At 40.2% G+C, this 23824-nt stretch overlaps 1 protein-coding gene across 1 annotated transcript in view; it reads right to left on the bottom strand.

Annotated features, from left to right (window-relative positions):
* Positions 1–2869: 2869 nt before the first annotated feature.
* The window catches only part of NUDT14 (nudix hydrolase 14), a 64460-nt gene continuing 43505 nt past the window's right edge, over positions 2870–23824 (bottom strand). The window contains exons 3-5 of the mRNA XM_069783273.1: positions 22630–22694; positions 17829–18063; positions 2870–5994 (exon numbers count right to left, since the gene is read on the bottom strand). Coding sequence (XP_069639374.1) covers positions 5754–5994; positions 17829–18063; positions 22630–22694 — 541 coding nt within the window. The 3' untranslated portion in view covers positions 2870–5753. The remainder of the gene's footprint in view (positions 5995–17828; positions 18064–22629; positions 22695–23824) is intronic.

The following is a 23824-nucleotide window of genomic DNA, read 5'->3' as shown; positions in this document are numbered from 1 at the left end:
CCCTGAAACCCATCCCTATCCCCAGGCTCGTAGGAACAGCTGGAGCAGCTGGAGCTCTGGAGGAGACCAGCAGGCTGGAGCACACCGTTTCCCACGGCCGCGGCCCCTGCCTGTGGCTCCTGGGGAGGTTTTCGAGGTGGCGACTGGGCTATGCCACCCATGGGGCACAGTGAGCACCCAGCTCTGCCCACCGGCACCCGCTGGGGGCTTTGGAAAGAGCTGGAGACAGGACCGGCGCTGTGGCAGACCCCCCGATGCAGTAGGGCAAGGCTCGTCACCAGCGTTACCATTGCACCTGGAGCCAGGTGGGATGTTGTCCTCCTAGGCTTATTTTCAGGGGCATTAATTAACTGCTCTCTTTTCCCAAGCCCCTCTCCACAACTCCAAGGGAACGGGGTTAAAACCAGGCTGTGTTTACGGCGTGACGGACACACACTCGGATGGCCTGATCGCAGCAACGTTTTGCTCTTGTAAAATGATAAAATCGTGTTTATCTTACTGTTGAATGCTCCACCCATCGCACCCATACCCCAAGCACTGAACCACAGGTGGGCACGAGAAGAGCCCAGGGATTTTTCTGTTAACGAGGTTGGGGCATGAGGGTAGCCATTAATTGACGCTGGTTGACAGCCATTCCTGCGTTGCCTATTCCCAGCCCATTTTCATCATAACCAAGTGTCCGAAAGGGGTTTCTCAGAGCACTACTGCTTTTGAATGTTTTATTAGAGACCGAATCCAGCACAGGATATTGAGTACTTCAGCAGCAAAGCAATACAGTGCGTGGTTGGCAGGGTTTAATATGTATCTGATTGTATTTCCAATTACGAGAAATGCACTGAAGCCAGTGCTGAGGCAGGCCAGAGAGCTCTGAGCGCCGCAAATCTGGGCCATTTAGCTACATTATGACTTCTTCTCCTCCCTCGTGATTCATCTGGAGAGCAATGAAAGCCCTTGTAAAAATGTGTTCCCAATTAAAGAGTGAGACTGGCTCTGAAGGATTAGACAAATTGAGGAGTAACTTTTGCAGTAGTGCGGGATTTGTGTGAGCATCCCTTTTTCTGTTCCTATCAAGCAGAATTCTGTGTGAACCAGTGGGAATGAAAACTCCTGCTGAAAACCTGCTCCAAAGTCCACGGCGCCCTTCCTTAAATTAAATTCGAGTCTGGACGGGGGCTGGGGTTTTCGGAGCTCCACCTTACTGCTGCGCTGTTTGAGATGTAGCATCCCAAAGCAGAGCGAGCAAAATCCTTTATGGAGAGGCTGAGCCCGAACAGGGGCTCGATTGCAAATCACGGGTACCTGGTGGCAGGGCCACTCGGCAGCTTCCCTGGGACTGCAGAAACGGGGACCGTGCTCCGCTGCGTCCCTGCTCAGGCAGCAGCCCTGCCCTGCCCGTTACCTCCAGCCCGGCACAGCCACCGAGACCGAAGCTGCAAATCCGTCCTGTGTGCACAGGCCTTACTCTGATCCCTCTGAAGCCGCTACATGCTTCAGGCGGTGGCTCCTAACAGCTTCAAACAACCGTATTAATCTGCGGCAGCCTCCCCTGCCAAAGCGCGCAGGGCGGCGAAGGCGCGGGGAGCACAGCAGGAGCTGCGCAGCCAGACTTTTATGGCCACAAAGGCCAAGTCGCACCTGCTAACGGTTGTGAATAGACTTGCAGACAGCACCAGGTGTGCCATTTCAACAGATTTCACAACTGGGTGTGCCTTTCATCTATGTATAGAGCCCCGGCGAGGGGATGAAGCGTGCTTGGCAATTGTCCTAATTTAGCAAAAATCCTATTTGTCCAGCGGGTCACCCTGCTCGGTCAGCACGTGTATTTCAGGAGCAATTATATCGGTTGCCCTTGGCCTGGCCCCGGCCGCGGCCCTGCGGGGCGTCGGGGAACGCCGCTTTTATCGTTGGCGGGGAAAGATGGTAATGAGGGAGCAGGCGAAAAGGCAAGCGGCTGCCTGCCAGGGGAGCACGCTCCCAGCAGCGCAAGGAGCATCCCCACCAGCCCGGGGGAGCAAGGGCGGCCGGGGGACCCTGCACCCCCTCCCTGTGCCTGCCCCCACCTACCCCGCGGTGTAATTCGGCTCGTTTCAGCTCCGTGTCGGACTTTTAGAGAAGGCATTTTAATCATATTACTGTTCAGTGCTTAATACCATGAGACCTGGGAGCAGCTCAAGGCTTGTAGATACTTTACAGAGAGGGTCATAAACAACAATAACAAACGAGGTCCATGTACTCCCAAGGTGCTGGTGACATCTCTTCTGCCACGTAATAGCGAGCCTGACAGCGACATTACATTCAAGATTTTATAATTTCAGGCTTCATTAGAAGCCTGAGTCATAATTTCAGTTTCATTAGATTATCTCTATATCCGAAAGCCACATCATAAAGATGAGAGAGATGCTAAGATTTGTTTTTTAAATGAGGACCACTCGACTGTACTCAATAAAAGAAAGACGCTGATCTCATGGGGATAGTTGGATGAGATCAGATAAATTTTTGCAGGCTGGAGTCAGTATTCATTACCAGCAAATGGGGACCTTGTTTTATTCCAAACTGTCTGCTCTCCATGGACATATGTGTGGTGGCATGTCCAAAGGACGCGTCTAAAACACAGACGTGATTTCAAGCTTCCATTAGAAGCACTTTTTTCCTGCCTGGGCTTGGCCGATGTATATCGGATTTGCTCTAATTATGATCTTTGAAATGAGCCCTGATGAGAGAACTGGTATCTGAATTGTTCTGGTTGTATTTTTATAAGTATGAATCATCTACTCTTGAAAAAAGTTCAAGCCCTTTCTCCCGCATTTTCAAACATTCCTAATTCCTTATAAAAATCCCCACCAATATTAACAGGGAAAAAGGAAAAGGATGAAGGTACATTTATATTTAATATTGCAAAGCCAAACACCAGACACACCACTGCCTTACGCAGAGCTTTCACTATATTGCATCACTGATGTTTCTGTGGAAAATTCCCAAACTGTGTAAGGAAACGAAAGTAATCCCTTGACCATTTTGCTTTTGTTTGAGAATCACAAATTGCAGGGGGACGGGCAGGCAGAGCACAGGGACAGGGTGTAGCATCCCTTGGGGTGTAAAGGCTTCAGAACCACCGCAGTCCCCCAGGACTTTGTAGGTGTCTGCCCAGTAGACCCCCGGGGAGGGACAGACTGGGAGGTGGGGGCAATGCCGCTCAGCTTCTTGCCCGGCCTTCTGGATCATGGAGAAGTGCTGAGGGACTGTCCAGCTCACGCAACTGCCCTCTGTCGCGGTTATCCAGAAAAGAAATAACAGTTGCATAAAAAATGGTTAGTCTGATGCCCATAGCTTGCATTGGCGAGGTTGCCTTGGAGCACAGCGGAGGGCTGGTGCCGTGTGGGTCTCCCCACGCACAGAGGTTTTAGGACCTTCATCCTCCCCCTCGCCGGGTACGGCCGTGTGCTCCCTCTGGCAGCCCGCAGCTCGTGATGTGCACGTTGTGCGATGGCACAACAGATCCAGCCCTGGCTGACCTGCCTCCTCCAGGGGTGGTCCGATGAGTCCAAACCGAATGCAGGACCTGGGAATTGAAGGCATTTCTAGACAGACTAATCAGCAAAATGTGTATTTAGTCTGATGAATCACGCCCCTGAGCGCTCATCACCCACACGGGTGGGTCAAAGCCATGGGCTCTCACGGAGATTGTTAACGCAATGCGAGCGCACCATGCAAAGTACCGACTCCAGGTCCTGGATGCGGCAGGCGAGGGAATGTCTGACTGGGGGAAAGCTCTCAGCATCACGTGAAGAGACTCATTAGGAGTGGATTGTTGTCCATTTGTAATTCTGGGATAAACGACAAAAATACATAAATGCTGCTTTGAAAAGTTTCAAACTCTGACCCCCCTCCACTACACCGATTTATTTTTCCAAATTACTGCATTATACAGCAAAAAAGGCTTTTGACATATATGTGCACACAATTATTAGCTTGACACTAAACAGATCATCGAGCTACTCTGTAATAATTTTGACACAATCAAATAGATGATACTTCGGTAACTACAGCCTGGAATAAAAGACACTATTTATTACAAATACTGTAGTAGTTCGTAAAGGCCTCGGCAGCAATCAGGACACGTTGTACTACAGACCGTAAAGACACAGAGCAGTGGAGACCCCGCCCTAAAACACCTTCCAATGTAAATACATTAGACAGAATTTATTTGCTTTTCATGATAACTCAGCCCTTGACTCACCACAGACCAGGCACAGTTCAACGCAAATGCGTCTGAACTTTCACAAAAGGTGTCTGACTCCCACAGACGAAGGCTGCTCTTTCTTCGGTGGCTTTCCAAGGACCTTTCCTCCCTGTCAGTAGGAGAACCATCAAGTACCAGTTCTAAAAGCTTTTACAAAAAAATTATTTATTCATACACCTATTTAGATATGCAGTGATTTTAAATCAGCCACTGGATACCATCAGGCACCTGTACTGCATTTATTCCAGCTGCTACATGAAAGTTTGCATATTCACAGTACTCATCTTCTAAACATACTTAGTACCTCAGTAATCCTAGAAGCACATACAATGTAGGCATATTAATTAACACTTAAGTCAGTGCATAACATAAACCAGTGCATAATTAAATTGCCAGACTTGATTCTCTTTCATTCATGCTCTTAACAGTTTCACATGAAAAACAGTCCGCATCTAAACTACACTGATGGAACAAGTAATATATGTTCCAATTAGACCACTTTTTATTACATCAAATTGTGTCACTCAGTACATCTGTGCAGGTTGCACAGGCTTCAATGTAAACTGCATAAATGATGATAAAATCTCTCAATAAAGCACTTCATTAGATTTCAAGGAGCATTATCTGAGGGGCAAGTCCCATTCTTCCCATTTGGGTGATAAGGAAACTGAGACCACAGAACACCTCAGAGAAATCACTTGTATTAGTCACCTCAGAGTCAAATGAAAAGAATTTGGCTTCTTAAGTCCTGCTCTAGAGGACAAAGTTTGATCTAATTAATCAAATATTACCCATAAAACAAACAAAGAAGCATGTGTTCCAGTAGAAGGCCCCATCATTCATCCCTCTATCACCATCACTGCTGCTCAGCATTATAGTGGGAACAAACAGAAGCACATAATCTTACAGCTGGTCTATTGTCAAAATGACACATTAGCACAAGGATTTACAGACATGTTTGCTTACGAAATAAAGGTCTGCATGTTCAGAAATGCAAACGTTTTCTCTGTACAGGAGCTACACGCCACAAAGAAAGCTGCTTCCTGAAAGCTGTGTAGAACTCAGGAACGTAGTTAGGGTATCTGTGACTATTACAGTTTGCTGCACTCCCCCTCCCCCCCAAAAAAAATAAAAATCAGAAACTACAGTAAATACACAGCTGCCAGTAAGTACAGACCACAGTGACAGGCTCATATAGCAGCTGCACCGAGGTCCTGAGCAACTCTTCAAAATAGTGGTAGAGCAGTGTCATGAAAAAGGAGAACTGGACACATTTAGTCTGCCTTTGTGCAAAAATCAACATTTGCCTTTCAGAGGCAAATACTGGCCCCAGTGAAGCCAGTGTTTTGCTAATGATGGAAACTGGGTCAGGATTTTAATTCACATTTTACTTCCAAATTTATTTCAAGAAAGATTTGCTCTGTGAAAAGTTGATTGAGGCAGGCAGATTTGCAGTTTCCTGCATCCACAGAACCAGCAGGAGAGCTCTTCTTAAAATCATGGTGCTTTGATTTTATTTTTTTGGTAGCTTAGGTGCTACGTTGTTTTGAAACCACATAAAGCTGAAGATGACGCCCATCGTCTTTGGGAGAGTCTCATCATAAGCAAACTTCATGGAGTCTTCTAAAGGTATTTCTACAACTTCAATCAGCTCTCCTTCTTCAGGCTGGCCACCTCCTTCACCAGTTCTCATCTGGTCTGTTACTTCCACATAAAATAACGTCTGCCTAGAACCTGTCACACCAACTCCAGACCTGGAAAAAGGCAGAGAAGAAACTTTGTTTTAGATAAAAAGAAGGTAGCTAGGAACTAAGAATGGAAACCTGTGTCCTTAACTTGTGTCACTAAGCAGCATCAAAATGCATGTTGCTACTCTCTGCTAATGTCATTTAGAACCTATAAATGCAAGTTCATTAATACGGAAATTGACTGTAACTTTCACACAGAAAGCCCAACACTTCTGAATACAGTTGCATATGAAATGGATCTGTCTTCAAATATATTCTGCAACTGTGGAAAAAATGTTAGTTTGGGAGAAAATAAAAAAAGTAGTTTTTGAATTGGTGAACTGCTGTTCTACATATACTGAAGTCAACAGAAGTTTTTCCAGCTGACCTTAGTGAGAACTGGACTGCACAATGACTTAGAGAGATTTACAAACAACAGAATGAAGCTCCTCAGTGTATCTGTATGCTATCATGCTACATTTGTTTGCTTGTTTTTACACAAATATTTAGATTCTTTACTCTTAAGAAGATTATGTCCATTCACAGCTGGAGTCCTCTACTCATGAACTGGATAGGTACAAGAACAGAAAGGCAGCCCGAGAGCCTCTATCCCTCCTGAACTTTAGCCTTGACCCAAATGGACCACTGTAAGCACGCATGTATCTCAAGTAATTCAGTCTCCCTGCTAAATTTGCTACAGTGGATTTAGTTGAGGATATTTCAGATTATGTCGTCTTTCTTCAGCTAGACTGCTTGCTGTGTATTATACTTCTTATTTGTTAATCTTCTATTCCCTTAGGACTATTTCATTTAGGTATTATTAAATAAGGGATAAGTACATAATCCACTCATTTGGTCCTTCCAAGAAAATACTCACATCGTCATCGCAACTTCTTCATTTCACATGATTACATGTGACTTTTCACATTGAATCTGGACCCAAAGTCCACTGAAACTATGAATGAGGCATTAGGGCAAGCTGAAAAATTAGCTTCCATATTATTATACATACAGAGGATTCTAAGATTTGTAGCACTGTTATGATCTTAGTAGATCCATACTTACCCACTCATTAGTCAACTAAATCCTTCAATTAATCCAGCATATATCACACCCCATAGCAGGAATGAATAATTTGTCTCTTAATTTTCTAAGAACACCGGCAATTATTTTGTTTGAAGAATTAATAATGATTATTGAAGTTGGTTTCTTACATCAATATACACTCTTTTTTTAAACACAGAATAGGGAGCGAACCTGTGAGTTCTTTTCCTAAAATTACTTCTGATACGTTCTGTGACTTTGGACAAGATGTTTCATCCCTCCAGGATCATTCCTGTATATCTAAGAAGAGAAACTTAAGCATCTTTGGCACTTCCAGGAACTTTGAAGGCTGCTATGCGCTTTCTTTCATTCTGGGCTCATCACTCTCTTTCAGTGCCAGTAGTGTTTTTCTTGATACACATTTTAACCAACAAAATGTGATGTACTAGGAGGCAGCAAGAGGCCAGAATAAGAGTTTTCCCTCTCTGTTCCACTTTCACCAAAGTACATGAGCTCCTTCCTCAGTCAATCTGATTCAGTATTTACTTTCCCTAAGGACCTCTTTTCTGCAACCGCTCTCCTTGGTATTTGTACGCTATTCTGACGACCAGCAGAGATAGTTTGCCACTAAAAGAGCCATCCAGGGCTGACTGTATCACCCACAGACTGTATATGCCACGGGCACCAGATCAAATGTCTTCTCAGGACTCCTTGTGCCACACTCCCTTTTCCCTTCTCTGCCGGGAAGAGTAATGCCGTTCACCAGCCGTGCTGCCATTCATCTCACCTCAACTGAAGATCCAACCAGCCGACAGCACAACACAAATGGAGCCTTTGAAAGCAGCAGGAGATGCGCACTGGGCCCAGCATGCTGGCTTAATCATTCTGATCTCATTATAAAAGTAAGGTAGATTCATCTTTCATCGAGTTGCTATCAGCAACCAGCTTGCAAAAGTTGGAATGTCATTTTTTATGCTCACATGCTATCAGTGCCCTTTCTGCCATGAGGATGGTGGCACACTTTACTAGATTCCCTTTGTGTTAAAATATAATATATTTTTCTTGGTATTATCACGCAATAATATATAATGTTAAAAAGCAACGCTGCAAATGAAATACTGATTAAGAGCAAAGAGATCTATTTCACAATCCATCACAGCTGGCTATTTAAGCTCTAGTCATTCAGTGAACAGTCTCCCTCAGCTTAGTCACCTGGATATCTGTCACTGACCCGTGTGCTACCCACTCCTCACTATTGTACCCATGTCCGTTGGAAGGAGCCTCACTGACAGAATGTATTTGCGATGGAATAGTAGATTGCTTGTTCAGTTTTTGTTCCCCCTTTTCCTTCTTCTTTTCTTGTGTGAGGAGGCAGAAAGGATTTTATTATTTGATCAACTAGAGATGCAGATCTGTTTTTCTCTATAAATAGTGATTGCTTGTTCTTCAATTGTTTCTGCAAGAATTGCATTTTTAGTAACTAAATAAATATAGGAAGCCTGGGGTTCAGGGATTGTTTTTTGGTAATTGATAATAAGAATAAAAAACCCCCACATTAATTAATACTGTAAAAATTGTAAGACAAAGAATGCAGCTCGCTAGTCTCCACAGGTACCATGAAAAAACACAGGACTATGCATAATATGTTTAATGTTCTGTTATTTCTGATGAGTGTCAAGTCTGAGCTTCATCTGGGGTGCCCCACCTGGAGAATGAAAATGATCCTAAATTGAGTATACCCTGTATCCATATCCACTTGATATTATGTAAAGATTATATACAAAAACATAGAGTCTTTATTTAAGAAGCCCTTCTATAAGAACATTCTGGCTTGATTATTTACAGCATAATCTCCTTCTACACCACCTGTGACCATTTACTTATGAGATAGCTGCAGTTGTGGAAATCACAGCAGTTCACTTTCCACACATCTTTTCTTTAAAGTAAAGGAAAACTGCTTCCCAAGGTGCTACACTGTAAGATTCAGTTTCTTGCCACTGTAGCTCAAATAGCATAGAGTGATTTCAATATGCTGATATTTCATTGTATTTACTCATATGATACTTCTAATAAATCAGTGTTTCTCTTCTTAGAAACTAAATACATGAGGAGTGGCTACTACACTGAATATACTTTAAAAAATGGAAACACTGGACATCAATGTCTTTCCTTTGTTATGATGCCCAAAGTTATGATATTTCTTCATGTATACCGGCATGTAATTTGCCACAGAAACCCAACAAAAAATTTGCAACAATACATATTCAAAGGAGGACATACCCACATATTCATTCTTTCTTATTTGATTACCTAACTTATCTTTCTCTAGTGCAACTCTGCTATGAGTTGTTCATTAAAAACTAATAAAAACTTCCAAATGACCTATAAATAAAATCAAAGAGAGCTGGTATTAATACTCACGTTGTTCTATTCTCCTCTTCCCTCCCCCCCACCAAATTTAACATTTGTAAGACTGCTTAGAATCCCCTCACTATTTATTGTCTACCTAAATGTCCATTTCAATGGTTTCAGAAAGAAGTTGAAAGATACAGGAATATACTTTAATTCATAAAAAAGGCAAGTTTCTTACTTTTCTTAATTTGATCTTTCTTTCTCTAAATGCTCTGGCTGACTATGCCAGTTGATCATTTTTGCATGGATCCACCTGGAATGCCCTTTACTAAATAAAACATTCTCCAAAATTGCTACCGCTGTCTTTCACAACATTTCCAGACTCTTAGATATTAATGTATCCTGCCTGTCTTTAGAAAATCATCCAAAAATCAATGCTATTGACATTTCATTTGTCTTAGTACTTTTGATTTTTACAGAAATCAAAAGTTAGCAGGTTCGTTGCTTTGAAGCTCTTCTGAGCCTCCATCTGGTTGAAGTAATAAGGTAATTTAACACATACCCTTGGAAAATGTGTATACATTTCAGTGATTTGGGGTACTGGGGCTGGAGGAGGAAGAGAGCAGAGAGGGAGAAGGTAGGTCTCACTGGTAAATAGGCAGCTATTAAGTTTTCAGTATGCCTTCAGGTTTATCTGTTGCTAGGAACTTCCTATGCTTTTGCACACTTACTTGCACTTTCCAAGTATGTTTAAGGAATTTTGCTATGCCTTTAATCACAGTTATATTTCTTTTTCTGCTACCTTTTTCCTCTATGCCAAGTCTGTGACATATGCTTTTCCTTGCCCTAGTATTTCACATTACAAATAAAATGCTTTTGCCATGGTCAGAAATGAGTCACCTATTAACAGATTACAGCTATATTCATTAGCTTTGCATCTGTGGAAATCGCAGGGGTCAGCACACCCGAACTGCAAGTGATGAGTTTCACCCTGGGAAAACCACCTTCCTGATAAAAGGTGTCTCCCCTTCCCAGTACAAGAGAGGCTTGGTCTGGGGGAGGACAAGCAGTGTCCGAACTCACAGCACCGGCCCACGGTGAGACTTCAGGCTTCAGTCTCACTCCATGGGTTTAGCACCATGTTGCCCAGACCAGGCATTTCATGGCTCTTACTGACCCAGACCTACTAAGCCTGGCTTGACCTAGCTGAGCGTTCCAGATGTATTTTGATGTGTCTGTATGGTGCTTGACTCTTATTTACCACTGTGGGACAAATGCAAATGATCTATACAAAACACAGCTCTGTTTTCCTCGTCTCTTTATCACAAGGATCAGTTTCCTCTGAGAAGTTTATAGCTGTTTCAATTAACAGCTACATGGCTGACAAATACTTTGTCAAGTCATTAGGGATTAAGCTCACAAACCCTGTAACTTCAACAGAGGGGTATTTTTAAAACCAAAAGTCTATTAGGACTAAACTTTTAGCGTTGCTTCAGAGACAGTTAGAAACCTCCATTATCTTTGACAACAGCAAGTCTAAGAATGTGAGCACGTCAAAGTAAGGATACCAAAGTGGTATGGTTTTCATCACAATAGTAACTTAAATATAAGTTTAACACATCAAAACAAGATAGTATGCTGCATTCCCATATTTCATTTTAAAGAAAACATTGAAACACTCTGATTAAATCATGCTAAGGCTTTCAAAGCTGTGGGAAACACACTTGTAGGCAACAGCATAGCAGAAAAGCAGTTTCTGCAGAATGACTGCAAAGTGCTTCTCTTCACCTCCTGCCCAGGGGTGGGACTGGCTGGCAGAATGAGGCTGTAACTGGAGTATTTTCTATCTACTTCCTTCTTAGACCAGTGAAAACACAAGAGAGAGACAGATTGTCACTCCAATATGTTTTGGAAACATGGCAATAGCAGCTATCACAAAGCCGTTGTTTAGCTCTTCCCTTTTATTAAATGCATGAGGAAATATATAGCAGATGAAATAGAGCTCACAAAATGGCACTTTTCATTTGTCATATCTAAGTTCATAAACATAAAGATACATTAAATTTTTTATCACGAGTGGATAAGAGTTATCTTACTGCTTTTAAAAAAAAAAAGTTTAGTAGTGCCTAAAAGCCACAAGTGAGATTGAGTCCACTTTGTATGTTTGCTGATGTTCAGTAACAGTGAGTTTCTTCTTCAAACTGAGTGTGTGAGCACATGTGCGTGTAAGCACATGTGCCTGTATGCACGCGTGCACATTTGTAAGCAGGGTTGGAATTCAAAGCACATACTCAAGATTAGCTTTGCCTTCTTATGTCTGGATGCTCATCTATGCCAACCAATTATTACATTCATGATTATTACATTCATAAATATTACATTTTTAATTTGAAGGAAGAAACATGTATGAGAAAACAAACAATATCTTATACTCTACTCCTCTGCTGCAATGTGGGGAACAAATAAATTGACTTACCATTGTGAAGACTTACTAGTTTAACTCAGTTTTCTGATAGACAGCAATTAAAAGCTAAATTTCCCATTGTTTCTTAATATTTAACAAACATAAAATCTATAAACAATCGACATTTACCTGTTCGTATCAACACAGAAATACATTTTTTGGTTTTAATCTGACATAGTTAATCTGAAAATTCCTAAATGCAATATACCCTTTTATAAGATGTAAGCCATCTGGATGCAGAATTTGGGTATATAGTGTATACATAATTCATGTTTACAAATAAATGCAACACAAATCTCTGTTAGTTATGCTGAAATCAAGATCTATTTAGGCATGCAACATGTAAACTGATGAACAGTGACATGCAGTTCCTATTGCCACTTCTTAGGACCTTTGTACAGGTCTGACATTATAAGCAGCAGGTGCAGGAAAAAAGCAGAGAAGTAATTAACATAAAATTATATTACATTATGCCATCACCCAACAGGTGTACTAGCAGGTGATCTTTCTAATTATAACACACTCCAACATTTTCAAGGCTATTATTCTTTCTACATAATAACCTGTGAATACAAACCATTTTTACCTCATTGCACAGAGACTAATAGCCATAGCACAGTAATTGGAACATCCAATATTAATTCTGTGAATGCTCTTCTTTGTTGTATACTTTTGGAAAAAAATCAAATGCAGGAAGATTAAAGTAAGTACCTATGTTAATATAGTTAGGCCCTTAAACTAATCCATCTGATTTTTTTGCAGCGAGGCTGAGAACCTGCAGCTCCTATTGTATCCAATTGATAGCCAAGAGTTTATTACAACCCCTGGGAGAAAATAAGATGGAATGAAGGGAAAAGGAATTTGAACCAGAAGCTCTGGTTCAACTTTATCCTGATGCTCAGAGGTGTTATTTGAGTCCAACTAATTTTATAAATATTCTTCAAGAAGATCAACATTTTCAAGAACTAGAAGAAAATACTGTAAGTTGCAATGGCAATAATAACATCTTTAACAACAACAACAACAACAAATCTCCCTGCCCCTGTCTTTTAAGGAAACAAGTCTCAAGGAGGATAGCTGGAAGTACTTCAACCTAAGAAACTAACTTGCAGCTGAATTTCACATGGGATTCAAACTGAAAACTGCTGGGATACCATGACAGATAGAAAAATTGTTATATCTAATATATGAGTAAGTCCAAAGTCATTCACTCACAAAATTTTGCATTTAGAGAAAAAACATCCCCAAACTGGAGGGAAGCTCACACATTTCTTTCAGAGCTTTTAAAAATGAACAATTTAACTGGCAACCATTTTCATGAAGCCTCAGTTTACAACTGTACTACTATAGTATTAGTTTCATTTTGTTATTGAGCTAAATGGTTCCTTTACACCCATCGCATCTACCATCTATGCTATTTTTGACTGAGGCCATACGTATAGTTGACGAGAACTCAACATACCAGTAGGCATCAAAACTTTCAAGAAGCCTCCAGAAATGGATTAGCTGCTGCCAGAATAGAGAACAAACTTTTTGTAATACCAAAATGAGGTTACTTATTGTACGCAAGCACAAAAATAGCAATTTGTGTAGCCCCGATGAGAAGAGGAAACTCACCACACAGGTTGCAAACAATACAGATTTTTTTTTCAGAATGATTCCTGCCTCTATCTACACAGCAAAATGAACCACTTACATTTAAATTCACCTTCTGGCTGGCATTTTTCTATAGTAGGAACAGATACTTCTGATTCTTCAAAGTGTGATTCATCTGACCTCCTCCAGTCAAGTCCCTCTTAATATGTTTGTCTTCGTCGTTATCTACCCCCAATCCAGCCTCCTTCATTCACCCATGCCATACTGTCCTCCTGCTGCTTGGAACAGCTTGTTCCAAGGACTCTCACTCAACTAGCATAGAACCCAGCTCCTGGCTTCTTTCCTGGTTTTTCATTGACTCCAAAGCAACTCTGTGGATCATTCAAGGTAAGTAAGTCTGAGATCTGCTTAATGCAGTGCCTGACTTCTACCTGATGAGTATCATGTCACAGGAGCAGTATTGTAGTTAATCTTTTCCAGTTAGCTGAGAAACATAAAAAAAAATTCTCCCCAAAACCACTGCTGCAAGCCCTGATAATAAATGAGAAAAAAAAAAGCTATCTTCAGATTACCTCCAGTCTTTACTGCTTCCACTGCTTGAGAACAAAGTTCTGCTTGAATACAGTCTAAGTACTTTCCTCATTTTGTTAAAGAGAATTCTTCTCCACCACAATGAACATACTTTCCCCAAGCCCATCTAGTTCTCAGCCCATGTTTTTTCTCTACATTGTTCTTTCATCTCTTCTTCCTCTTTTTCTACTCAAGGGTTTTCTATTCCATTTTTCCCCCTAGGCTAAGTTCCCCGTATGCGTTGTCCATGCCCTCCCCTCTTAATCCATTAGCCGCAGAACTGTACTGACCTGCCTAGCCAAAACCATTTCTCCCTTTAAATTTGATTTATCTTCTGCTTTCCATGTCCTTCTGTCAGGTCTAGCTCAAGTCCTGCTTTTATTCCAGTCAGTCAATTTTCCTCTCATAACCATGATTCCGGAAAGGGGTGTCATTGGGAATAGAAGACAACTTCTTGCTTTCAGACCAAAGGGTATGACGACACAGAAACCCATATTTGTATGAAAGCCTTTTCACCGTGCACACAACTCTGTGCGTTTTTATCTACAAAAAATCTAATAGACTTAACTCAGTAATTATTAATAACAGTTATCTAAATATTTTAACGCGGTTTTATTTGCATCAAGAAAGGAAAAACAGCTAATGTTTGTCAGGAATATACCAAGTGCAATCAAACAAGTATCAGCTGTAATAGAGTAAGAGGTCTTGTGGATCGGGGCAGCAACACAAACGATGTAACTTCAGTTCATCAAGGCTTTGAATGCTATCTAATGTGACAGTTTCATTAAGAAGTTAGGAGATCATGATATACTTAGAAATCAAAGAAACTGTGAAATAGGTGAAAAACTAGTATGAGAATGATACTCATGGAATGGATATCACTGTCAAATTGGAAATACAAATGAAATAGGATTCCACTGGGGACCATCCTCCATTCAATATAATTCAATATTTTGTTTTAGAACTTGTATGTTGAAATACAGACTGCAGGTAGCAAAGCTGAGATAGATTATTTATAAGAAGCTAGAGATTAGTATTAGAATTCAAAATCATCCCAACAACTTGGAGAAATGGTCTGAAAAAATAGGATGCAATTCAGTAAAGGCAAGTTCAAAGCTCTGTGTTCAGGCAGCAATAATGAACAGCACAAATACAGACAGGAGGTGAATGACAGTGCAGTACTGCTGCAGAAAATAGTTTTGAGACAGGGGCCCGTAAGTCAACAACATAATGCCACTGCAAAAAAGGCAGTCATACTATAGCATATAAACAAAATCATCTGCAAGACTAGGGAAATAATGCTTCCACTCTATCTGACACTGGTAAAGCCACCACAAAAATACTGTGCTCCACTTCGGGCACTATGTTGTTAAGAAATATGCAGACCAGATGGAGAGAAGGCAGAGGACAGAATACGGAATGATCAGACATCTAGAAAACATGGTCTAAAGAAAAATCTTAAATCAACTACGACAGTTTTGCATAGGCAAAAATAAAATAAAGGGGAGACATGTTCAAACAAATACATGTAAGGAGCAGAAGTACTTCATGTCCACTGGGAACGGGGTAGTAAGTCTCAGACTTGAAGTACAGAAGGGAAATTTAGGCAAGACAGAAGGAAAAACTTGCTCATGGTACAGATAGTTAAGACACTTCAGATAGATAGAATGCTGAAACCCTCCAAGAGAGGCTGTGAAATGATGAGATTTTAGAGAAAGCACAGATGCACATTTTTCAGAAGTGATTTAAATCCAGCTGAGCCTGATCTTTGGAAGAGGAGCAATCTAGAGGAGATCCTCCCAAATTTCCTTCCAATTCTGTTTTCTAAGGCTTCTTTCTGACCGGATGCACTGGATCAATAAATAATATAGAGCAACTATTACAGAGATCACTGGGATTGCAGGTAACAGTAGACGCGCATGATATATTGTAATTATTTATGGCATGCATATGCATTAATGTAACGCTTTATGTCAATGCTCTGTATTGACAGTCACAGCAGGAAACACCAGCATAAACCATTTGGAAAAACCTGTTACACTTAGAAAAAGCCCAGAAATTCTTATATTTAATATAGCGATTACAGAAAAAATGTCCTTCGCAGACCATAGGGGAACTAATTACTTCCTGTCTTTGCATGAAATCCTCAAGGATCAGACAGATATGCCAGTCTTTGGCTGAAGAAAGAAGAACAGGACACTCCTACTAGGAAGACCATAACATTTAGAATAAAATTGTAATACAGAGCACAGGAAGTCCAACAAAAGAAACTAAAATACCATCTTTGAGGCTTCAATCTTTCATATTAATCTAAAGAAGTAAATACTATACAGGCCCTTCTGACTTCAGCATGGATCTCCATGGGCAGAAATCTGTGCCCACATAGACAAAGCAGGATCGGGGGTTAATATATTAAGTGGCCTTTGCATGGGTCTCAACAGAGAAAACTCCAATTGTATACTCTCCTCACAAGTCAATGCAATTAAAAAAAAAAAAAGGCAACTGAAAGAACAACCAGGTGTAAGATACAAAGACACTCATCAACCAAAAAAGATAAGGTGTTTTAGCCAGGTGTAAATCGTTACTGCTGAGTCAAACTTCTACACTGAAGCTACAAACTTCTACAGCTACAGAAATTATATTCTACTTTTCCTATTTTGTGTTGGTATACACATACATGCGTATATACATGTATGTATGTATGTATGTATGTATCTGCATGCTACAGTGTGCCAGCGTCACCCAATCTATGAAATTCTATAGACAGCTTTTGCTCATAAATCTAGAAGGCACTTTTTCTTTCAGTAGAACAAACCCTTAATCTAGTTTCAAGGAGTTGTAAAAGACAGCTCCTGTGATTCACCCCCTCCCCTCAACAGAAGCACTGCTTGTTAATCCAGCAGGAAATAACATTTGCCAGGATTGACAGCTGTGGATTTGTATTCAATTCCCAAATTAAAAACCAATGACAGGGCCTAGTTCAATGGCGATATCAAGCAAAATAAAGAAAGTAAAAAACCTGCTGCTTTCTCTGTAAAATACAAACATAAATACATTTTGGATAACAATACTAAAAGCTGGGAAGGAGATATAATGGGATTAAAGCTGTGTGCAAAATTTCCTCTGAGGGTTTTTTGTTTGGTTGGTTTTTTTCCCCTACAACAACTCACATTTTGTATTCTTCCTCTTACATATTAAGTTTTCCTCTTACTCCTCATAATTGTTTTAAAACATGTTAAAATCTGTTTCAGTAACTATCTGAAACCCTGCAAAAAATATAATGTAAAAATTTTCATAGTGAAATCAGCAAAATCTTCACATATAACATTCATTATTGTCAAATTCAAAGAAGGCTTCATTACAACCCAAATGTTATGAAGAGACCTAATGGCACAGGTTCTCATACTTCTGCAAAATTGTGTTAATGGTAAATCAGAGTCCATCTTGGGCAGCTTCTATTGTTAATCAGAATAATAAGAATCAGAGATGGAAAATGCCTGACACAGTAAAGATGGGCTGTTTTCTAGTGCTGTTACAAACTCCTCTGAAGGGCCCAATGCAACTTTTCCCAGTTCTAATAGTCTTTGGAATAAATCACAATAGTATCATTCTTACTGGGAATTCAATCCCGTAATTATGAGTTTATAATTCCTTAAGTCTCTGTAAATACTCCTCTCACTTGCTGAAAATTACACATTTCATATACTTTCAGATGTCCATGTTCCTCCAACACACTGCTTTAATATGGGAAAAGGGAACATAAATTTACATTCAAGCCACTCCAGCAATCTGTGAAACAACAAAATGCAAAGTGTTCTAACTTACTGCTATTTACCTGTAAGAAGTGATCCTCCGTAGGTCTGTAACGGGAACACGATAGCCACACTCTTCTAAGACTTCCCCGCATGCAATTTCTTCTAAAGAAAGGTCTGGTTTGTCTACAATGCCAGCACAGAGTTCATAGGTCACTCCTACCACCGCAGGTAAGGGATCCTCTAGATGAGAGAAGCTTTCCTTCTGATTCTGAAACACTTCAGGATGATGCCTTTCTACTTCACACATGTAAACAGCTTAAAAAAAAAACAAACCACAAAAGAAACAAGGGGGGGTGAGGAGGTGGGAGGGTGTTAGGGTGTTCGTTCATTCGTATGAAAGAGAAAGAAAGATGGTGCACAAATTTTGCCTGGAAATTTATAACCATCAGAGTACTTGAGAGTAACAAGGAAATCAGTCGTGTTATCTGTTAAAATTATGACACACTGAAATTGGAATTTTAGAGAATAAAGGTTCTCTTGCCATTTCTTTAAAATTATTCTTTAAGTCTATTTGTGCTTACATCATTTGGAATTAATTCATGCATACCTTAAAATAAATAAAAATTAAAAAAGGAGGCAGTTCATCCAAGAAGTCTAAGTCCCAGAAGCACCATACAGCTTCCATTTGTTGGGCAATGTGGCTATCAGGATTTAATTTAAACTATGCAGTTATCTTGCAGGAAAGTTGGGTTGCACATTATGTACCATGTGCACAACGATGAGTCTTTCAGCCTGTCAACTCAGCTGTTATTTAGAAAGGGTATGAAAAGCATGTATGTTTGTTTGAAAAAAAAATAAATCCTCTTTTGAACATATAGTTCCTTGCACAGATTCCTGTGTGGAGTCTGAAAAAGACTTCTTGAATTAATCTACAAACAGCTGCCACTGTAATGCCCTCCTAAAGAAAGTGCAAATGCCAGATTTTAGTCCTTATTTAAGCAAAACCTCTCACTGATGTCAATAGAAATTTTTTCTGAGTGAGAACTGCAGGACTGGATGTTACAAAGAATCACTACTGACAATTCCAGATCATTTTAACTTTAACTTACAGATATAATCCCACTTGTTTCTTTAAATTTCCTCATGTCTATCCCCTTGCTTTTCATGAAAGGTTACCATGAGGTTGTTATAAAACAACCTGAATAAAACTATTTTAAAATTTGAACTTATTTTTAATCCATTAAAATATTCTACATGCATATTTCATATACACATAACATGGTTTTCAGATGAGCTTATCTTTTATATCCCATTCTAAATCTTGCAGAACTGGTCTATAAAAGAGGTCAAGTTTAGTGGACAACCTTTTGTTTTTCCAGTTACTGGATTTAGTTTATTATTTCTTAAAACTGTGATATACAAGGTCTCTAGAGAAATGTTGTTGCATAAAAGTAAAGTACCACAGTGACTTCTCAAGCACATGGTCTCTGAGGAAGAGTCTACACCCCAGAAATCTGTGCCTAGGCTCCTTCTGCAATGCTTCTTGTGATGCCTCAGAAGTGTAGTATAACAAGATCAGCACTTGAAAGGGACATGTCTAGATCAGTCTATTGTCCAAAACTTAATCTTTCTCCAGAAGTTAAAACTTTCAAAGCTGTTTGTAGTAGGTACAGCTAGGCCTTTGAGATTCAAACAGTGAAGGAAAGGAGGCACCACTTCTTAACTTGAAAGACATGACTAGAGCTCAGTTTTCTTTTTAAAATGCAGCATGAAGGCAGCAAAAAAAATATTCCATGCAGACTTTGAGGGACAGATCCTTGAAGGGTGCCTATTGTCATTATTCCAAAAGCTTCTAAAAGCTACGACAATTATCATAAATGGCAACTACCTCCAAGATCTTTCTGATGAGCCAAATACTCTTCAGGTCTTATTGCCTTTTCAGTATTGACGTCCGTATCAGTAAATACAAAAAGGAACAACACATGCATCCTACTAAAGGACTTGGGCATCAAAACAGGATGCAAGTAAGAGTACAGAATGTGATTAAAATAACTCTCTGTTACAGGTCTGGTAAATCCCCGAAACCCATCCTGTCATTCCAGCAGGCACCTGCTGTTCTCCTTCTCCCTCAGCACAACCGGGCTCCACGTAGATCAAAACCTACGTTCCCAGAAGGACCTAATCCAGCAGTCCACTTCAGAGCCAAGACCTGCAATATGCCAACACTTAAAGCCCAGTAACAGGTTTTCTCTGTAGATAAGGAAGAAGCAGTAAGAGTGTCCGAGTATTAGAGCATTCACCAAGGAGTCAGAGTATGAATTCAGTATCACCAGGCTCGCAAAGGTTCAAACTCAATTCATCTCTCCTAGATAAGCAAAGCCTAGAAAACCAAGCTGCCTGCTAATATCAGGGAACAGAGGAGTCCCCCATACCTCTCCTGAAGGTGCAAAGTTGACTGCACAAGTGATGCGCCAGGGGAGATCAAGTACTGGATGGAAAAGTAGTCAGTGGCCTATTGACTAGGGCACACTCTTTGGAGGGAAACCTGTGACTCTCCTCTTCCTCATCACAGGTTGTCAGCTTATCGCAAATGCACAAAGAGTTTGGAGAGCAGAAACTAGAAGCGAGCTCAGCTCCCAGCACAGTCACCCACCCACTAGTCCCATGTCCGACTGCTCTCTTGTCTTCCGATGGCTTATGCTACTTTGGTCAGAAACTGTCACTTCACCATTACTGGGCAGCCTCCTCCATCATCAGATGGACACATGCAATGAGCACAGTGAGGACTCAAAACAACCATCTAGTGCTCATTAAACATCTTGAGTAATTATCTCGGAGCCACACAGCGATAAGAAGTCTCAGAGTGGAAACTCCAGTAGAATTGACGTACTTGCCTTCCTTTCTGCAAAGCTGGGACAAAGGATAGATGGCTCAACCAAAGGCATCAAACAAGATCATAACTGTTGTCAAAGCAGCCTTGTTAGATGATTCTAACAAGTCATAATAACATATTATAACAATAATATTATAATATTATAACAATAATAACATATTATGTTATTGTATTTGAAAACGTGTGGTCACCTGACTACCAAAATGAGCATTGCCCCAGACCTTTGCCAATCAGTCATGGGTGAGGAACTACCATGGAAACTACTGAGATATATGTGTAACTTTTTTCTCTCTGCTCCCTCCAAATATGTGATTTGATCATCAAAACGATCTAGGTCCACAGTACACTGAAAAATACGGTCCTGTCTGCCTCGCCCCAGCTGTGTGCTCCTGCCACCCCTCAAGCCAGCATGAACTCTTTCAGCCCAGTCCGATAAGCTGGCTAAGCCTCAAAATTTTCTGTCTGCAGCCATGTAAAACCTCTGCTGTGCCTGCATAAGGGCTGGTGCTGCCAAAGGGAATGGGGTGGGAATGTACATACAGGGAGGGATGACTGCCTTTACAAGCAGCGCAGACTTCAGTGGGAAAACCTGATTGTGACACCACACCCTATGGAAAGGCAAGCACATATGTCAACCAGCACACGTGCAGGGGACTTGCCTGGCGAGTGAGTGGCAGCTGTTTGCTCACAAGTAATGAGCTATCGCCTTCCTGGTGGGACCCCGATAGGAGCTAGCAATGAGTAAAGTCTCAGCCTTTATTTTTGCTTTGTGGAACAGGCACCAAGGCAGACCATAACCCTGAAATGCAAATATAATTATAGTGATGTGAGTAATGTCAGGGCATGGTTGCGATCACCGAACTGCTATGGGGTGTCTGACTGACCCCTGTGCCCAAGGTCAGGTTTCTGAGCAGCTCCAGCCTCTGGAACAGTTTAACTCCAAGAACAGTCCAGTCTTTTGAGGCAGATTTGAGACTTCCATATGGATGATGTAATGAACATGTCACTGTTCAGTACATACACATATATATATATATGCACATATATGAAGACTTCTGCCTAAGATTGCCTCAAAAAGAGCAACAGCTGTATGAGCCATTTTATTCGGCTGGCAAATAAAAGACATTGCATTATTGATAAAACAAATAAACAAACACTTTCTCTTTATAATAGTCAATATAGTGCTTCATGAGAAGTATGCACTGTCAGTATAACAGTGCTGCACAACACTGAACAGCCTGTCAATCACTGTCAGTAAGAAAGGACAGCATGACACCACCCTAGAAAGTTTCCTATAAAGTCTACCATGAACAGTCTTGAAACGGTCTCTTAGCAACAGTCAGTGATATATCTTGTGATTTTTTTTAATTAACATGCAGAGAATATGCTTTTCATTTTTAACTTCCAGAAAGTAAATATTGCTTTGAATCAAAATAACTGATACAAAAACTCAGAAAAAAAAATAGTATATTAACCTAAATTTATAATAATAACTGGTAAAATGAAGCTGTCCAAATACTGATGAAAAAGCATACAGTCCTGAATTTCCCTCACTTTAAATTCCCAAGTGTACAATGCACAATAACACATTAAAAAAAAAAGGAATATTTAAGACAAAAAAAAAAAAAGAAGAAATATTGTGCTTCTGCACAGAAGCTGCCTAGTATGTACTAGATAGGTCAAGAAGGAACTTCAAATAAAAGCAATCTATTGCATGATCATTGTAGAGCTGTTTGCAATTTCATCCAAAAGAGGACAATGACTAGCCCAAAAGCAGTATGTAAGGCTACCCTGATCATTCGTTTCATCTGTAATGGAAATTTCCCTGGTTAGAAATTCTGACCAACTGAAAAGGGTGCGCTATCATACAAAGAAACAGAATATAGAACAAAGATTTTATCACCACAGATGCACCAACTTTTAACAGCTAAAGCCTTAAAAGCTTGCTTCACTAGAGAGCAAAAGTAAATCTAAAAAAAGAGGATTACCTGGGCGGAACTGCTTCACCACAACAAAGCACTGCCGAGAAGTATTAAAGATCAGGACTGACACACTGAGGAAGAAGATAAAAAACAAAAGATCAATGTTTTATGAAGGATTACTGCAGAACTATTAAACTTACAGCTTGTGAATTTAATTTTAACTACATAAATACATAGAAGATTTATTACTAAAGCCACAATGCAACAAGATCCTTGACCAAAATCCATCAAGAATGATAGATAATGGGTTGTGTTCACAAAGCTCATGAGAATTTATCCAAAATTAAGCCACTTTTGTCTCCTGCCATGCAAAGTAAGCCACCAATCAGTTCCTTCTCTCCAACAGAAAAAAAGAGAAGTCCAACTCTAGGAACATTGCTACTAGATAGCAATAACAAGAAAAAAAATAATCCTTAAAAATGAAAACATTTTCTTCCCTTATATCAGTCCCAGATTAGCATAGTCTAACTCTTAGGCACAGTCTAGTCTCATTCAGAGCCAGAGACTTCTATATATGCACAGAGCATCTCCCATCTGTGGCTACTTGCTGAGCTTGGGCCTTAGAACAGACACTACCAAAGCCCAATTTTGTCCAAATTTAAACCAGCAGCAGTTTTAAGTGCTACCACATTCAATGGTTTAAAAGTCACACTCTAATCTTTCCCCATTCCCTTTGGTTGTTTGAAATACATGTCACAGGGAAACCTGACTGGCTGAGTATTTGGAGATGCTCTGAAAGTGTGGAGTACTGATGTTCTCTGCTCACTAAAATAACTCTCAGATCTTACTAGTTAAAAAAAATGCAGACAAAAGTCTCTCTCCTTAGTTGATAGCCTATTAAACCCTGCAAAAACAAGTGTATATTTTGCTCATTACCATGGTAGCATTCTTTCATTTGTTATGCCTCACTGTATGCAATTAGAAAGTTAATTCATTATTCTATGAATTCTACAATAGATTAGACTAACAATGGCATATTTACAGAGTTGAGTCAAACTTTCAACTTTCCTTGTAAAAGAGCTGTATATTTATTTTCACTATTTGATTTAATAATGAGGTCTCAAGCTGCCAGAGAAACTGTGATTTGATGATTATTAAAAATAATGTTAATGTTTATTATACTAATATATAAAAACCAACACAGAAGGGAGAAGTCCAGATATTAACATTTATATTCATGGTTGCTATTCTCAAAGACCCG

This window comes from Haliaeetus albicilla, chromosome 5 (genome assembly GCF_947461875.1).
Source record: "Haliaeetus albicilla chromosome 5, bHalAlb1.1, whole genome shotgun sequence".
Taxonomy (NCBI): domain Eukaryota; kingdom Metazoa; phylum Chordata; class Aves; order Accipitriformes; family Accipitridae; genus Haliaeetus; species Haliaeetus albicilla.
This window is presented reverse-complemented; position numbering and strand designations above follow the sequence as displayed.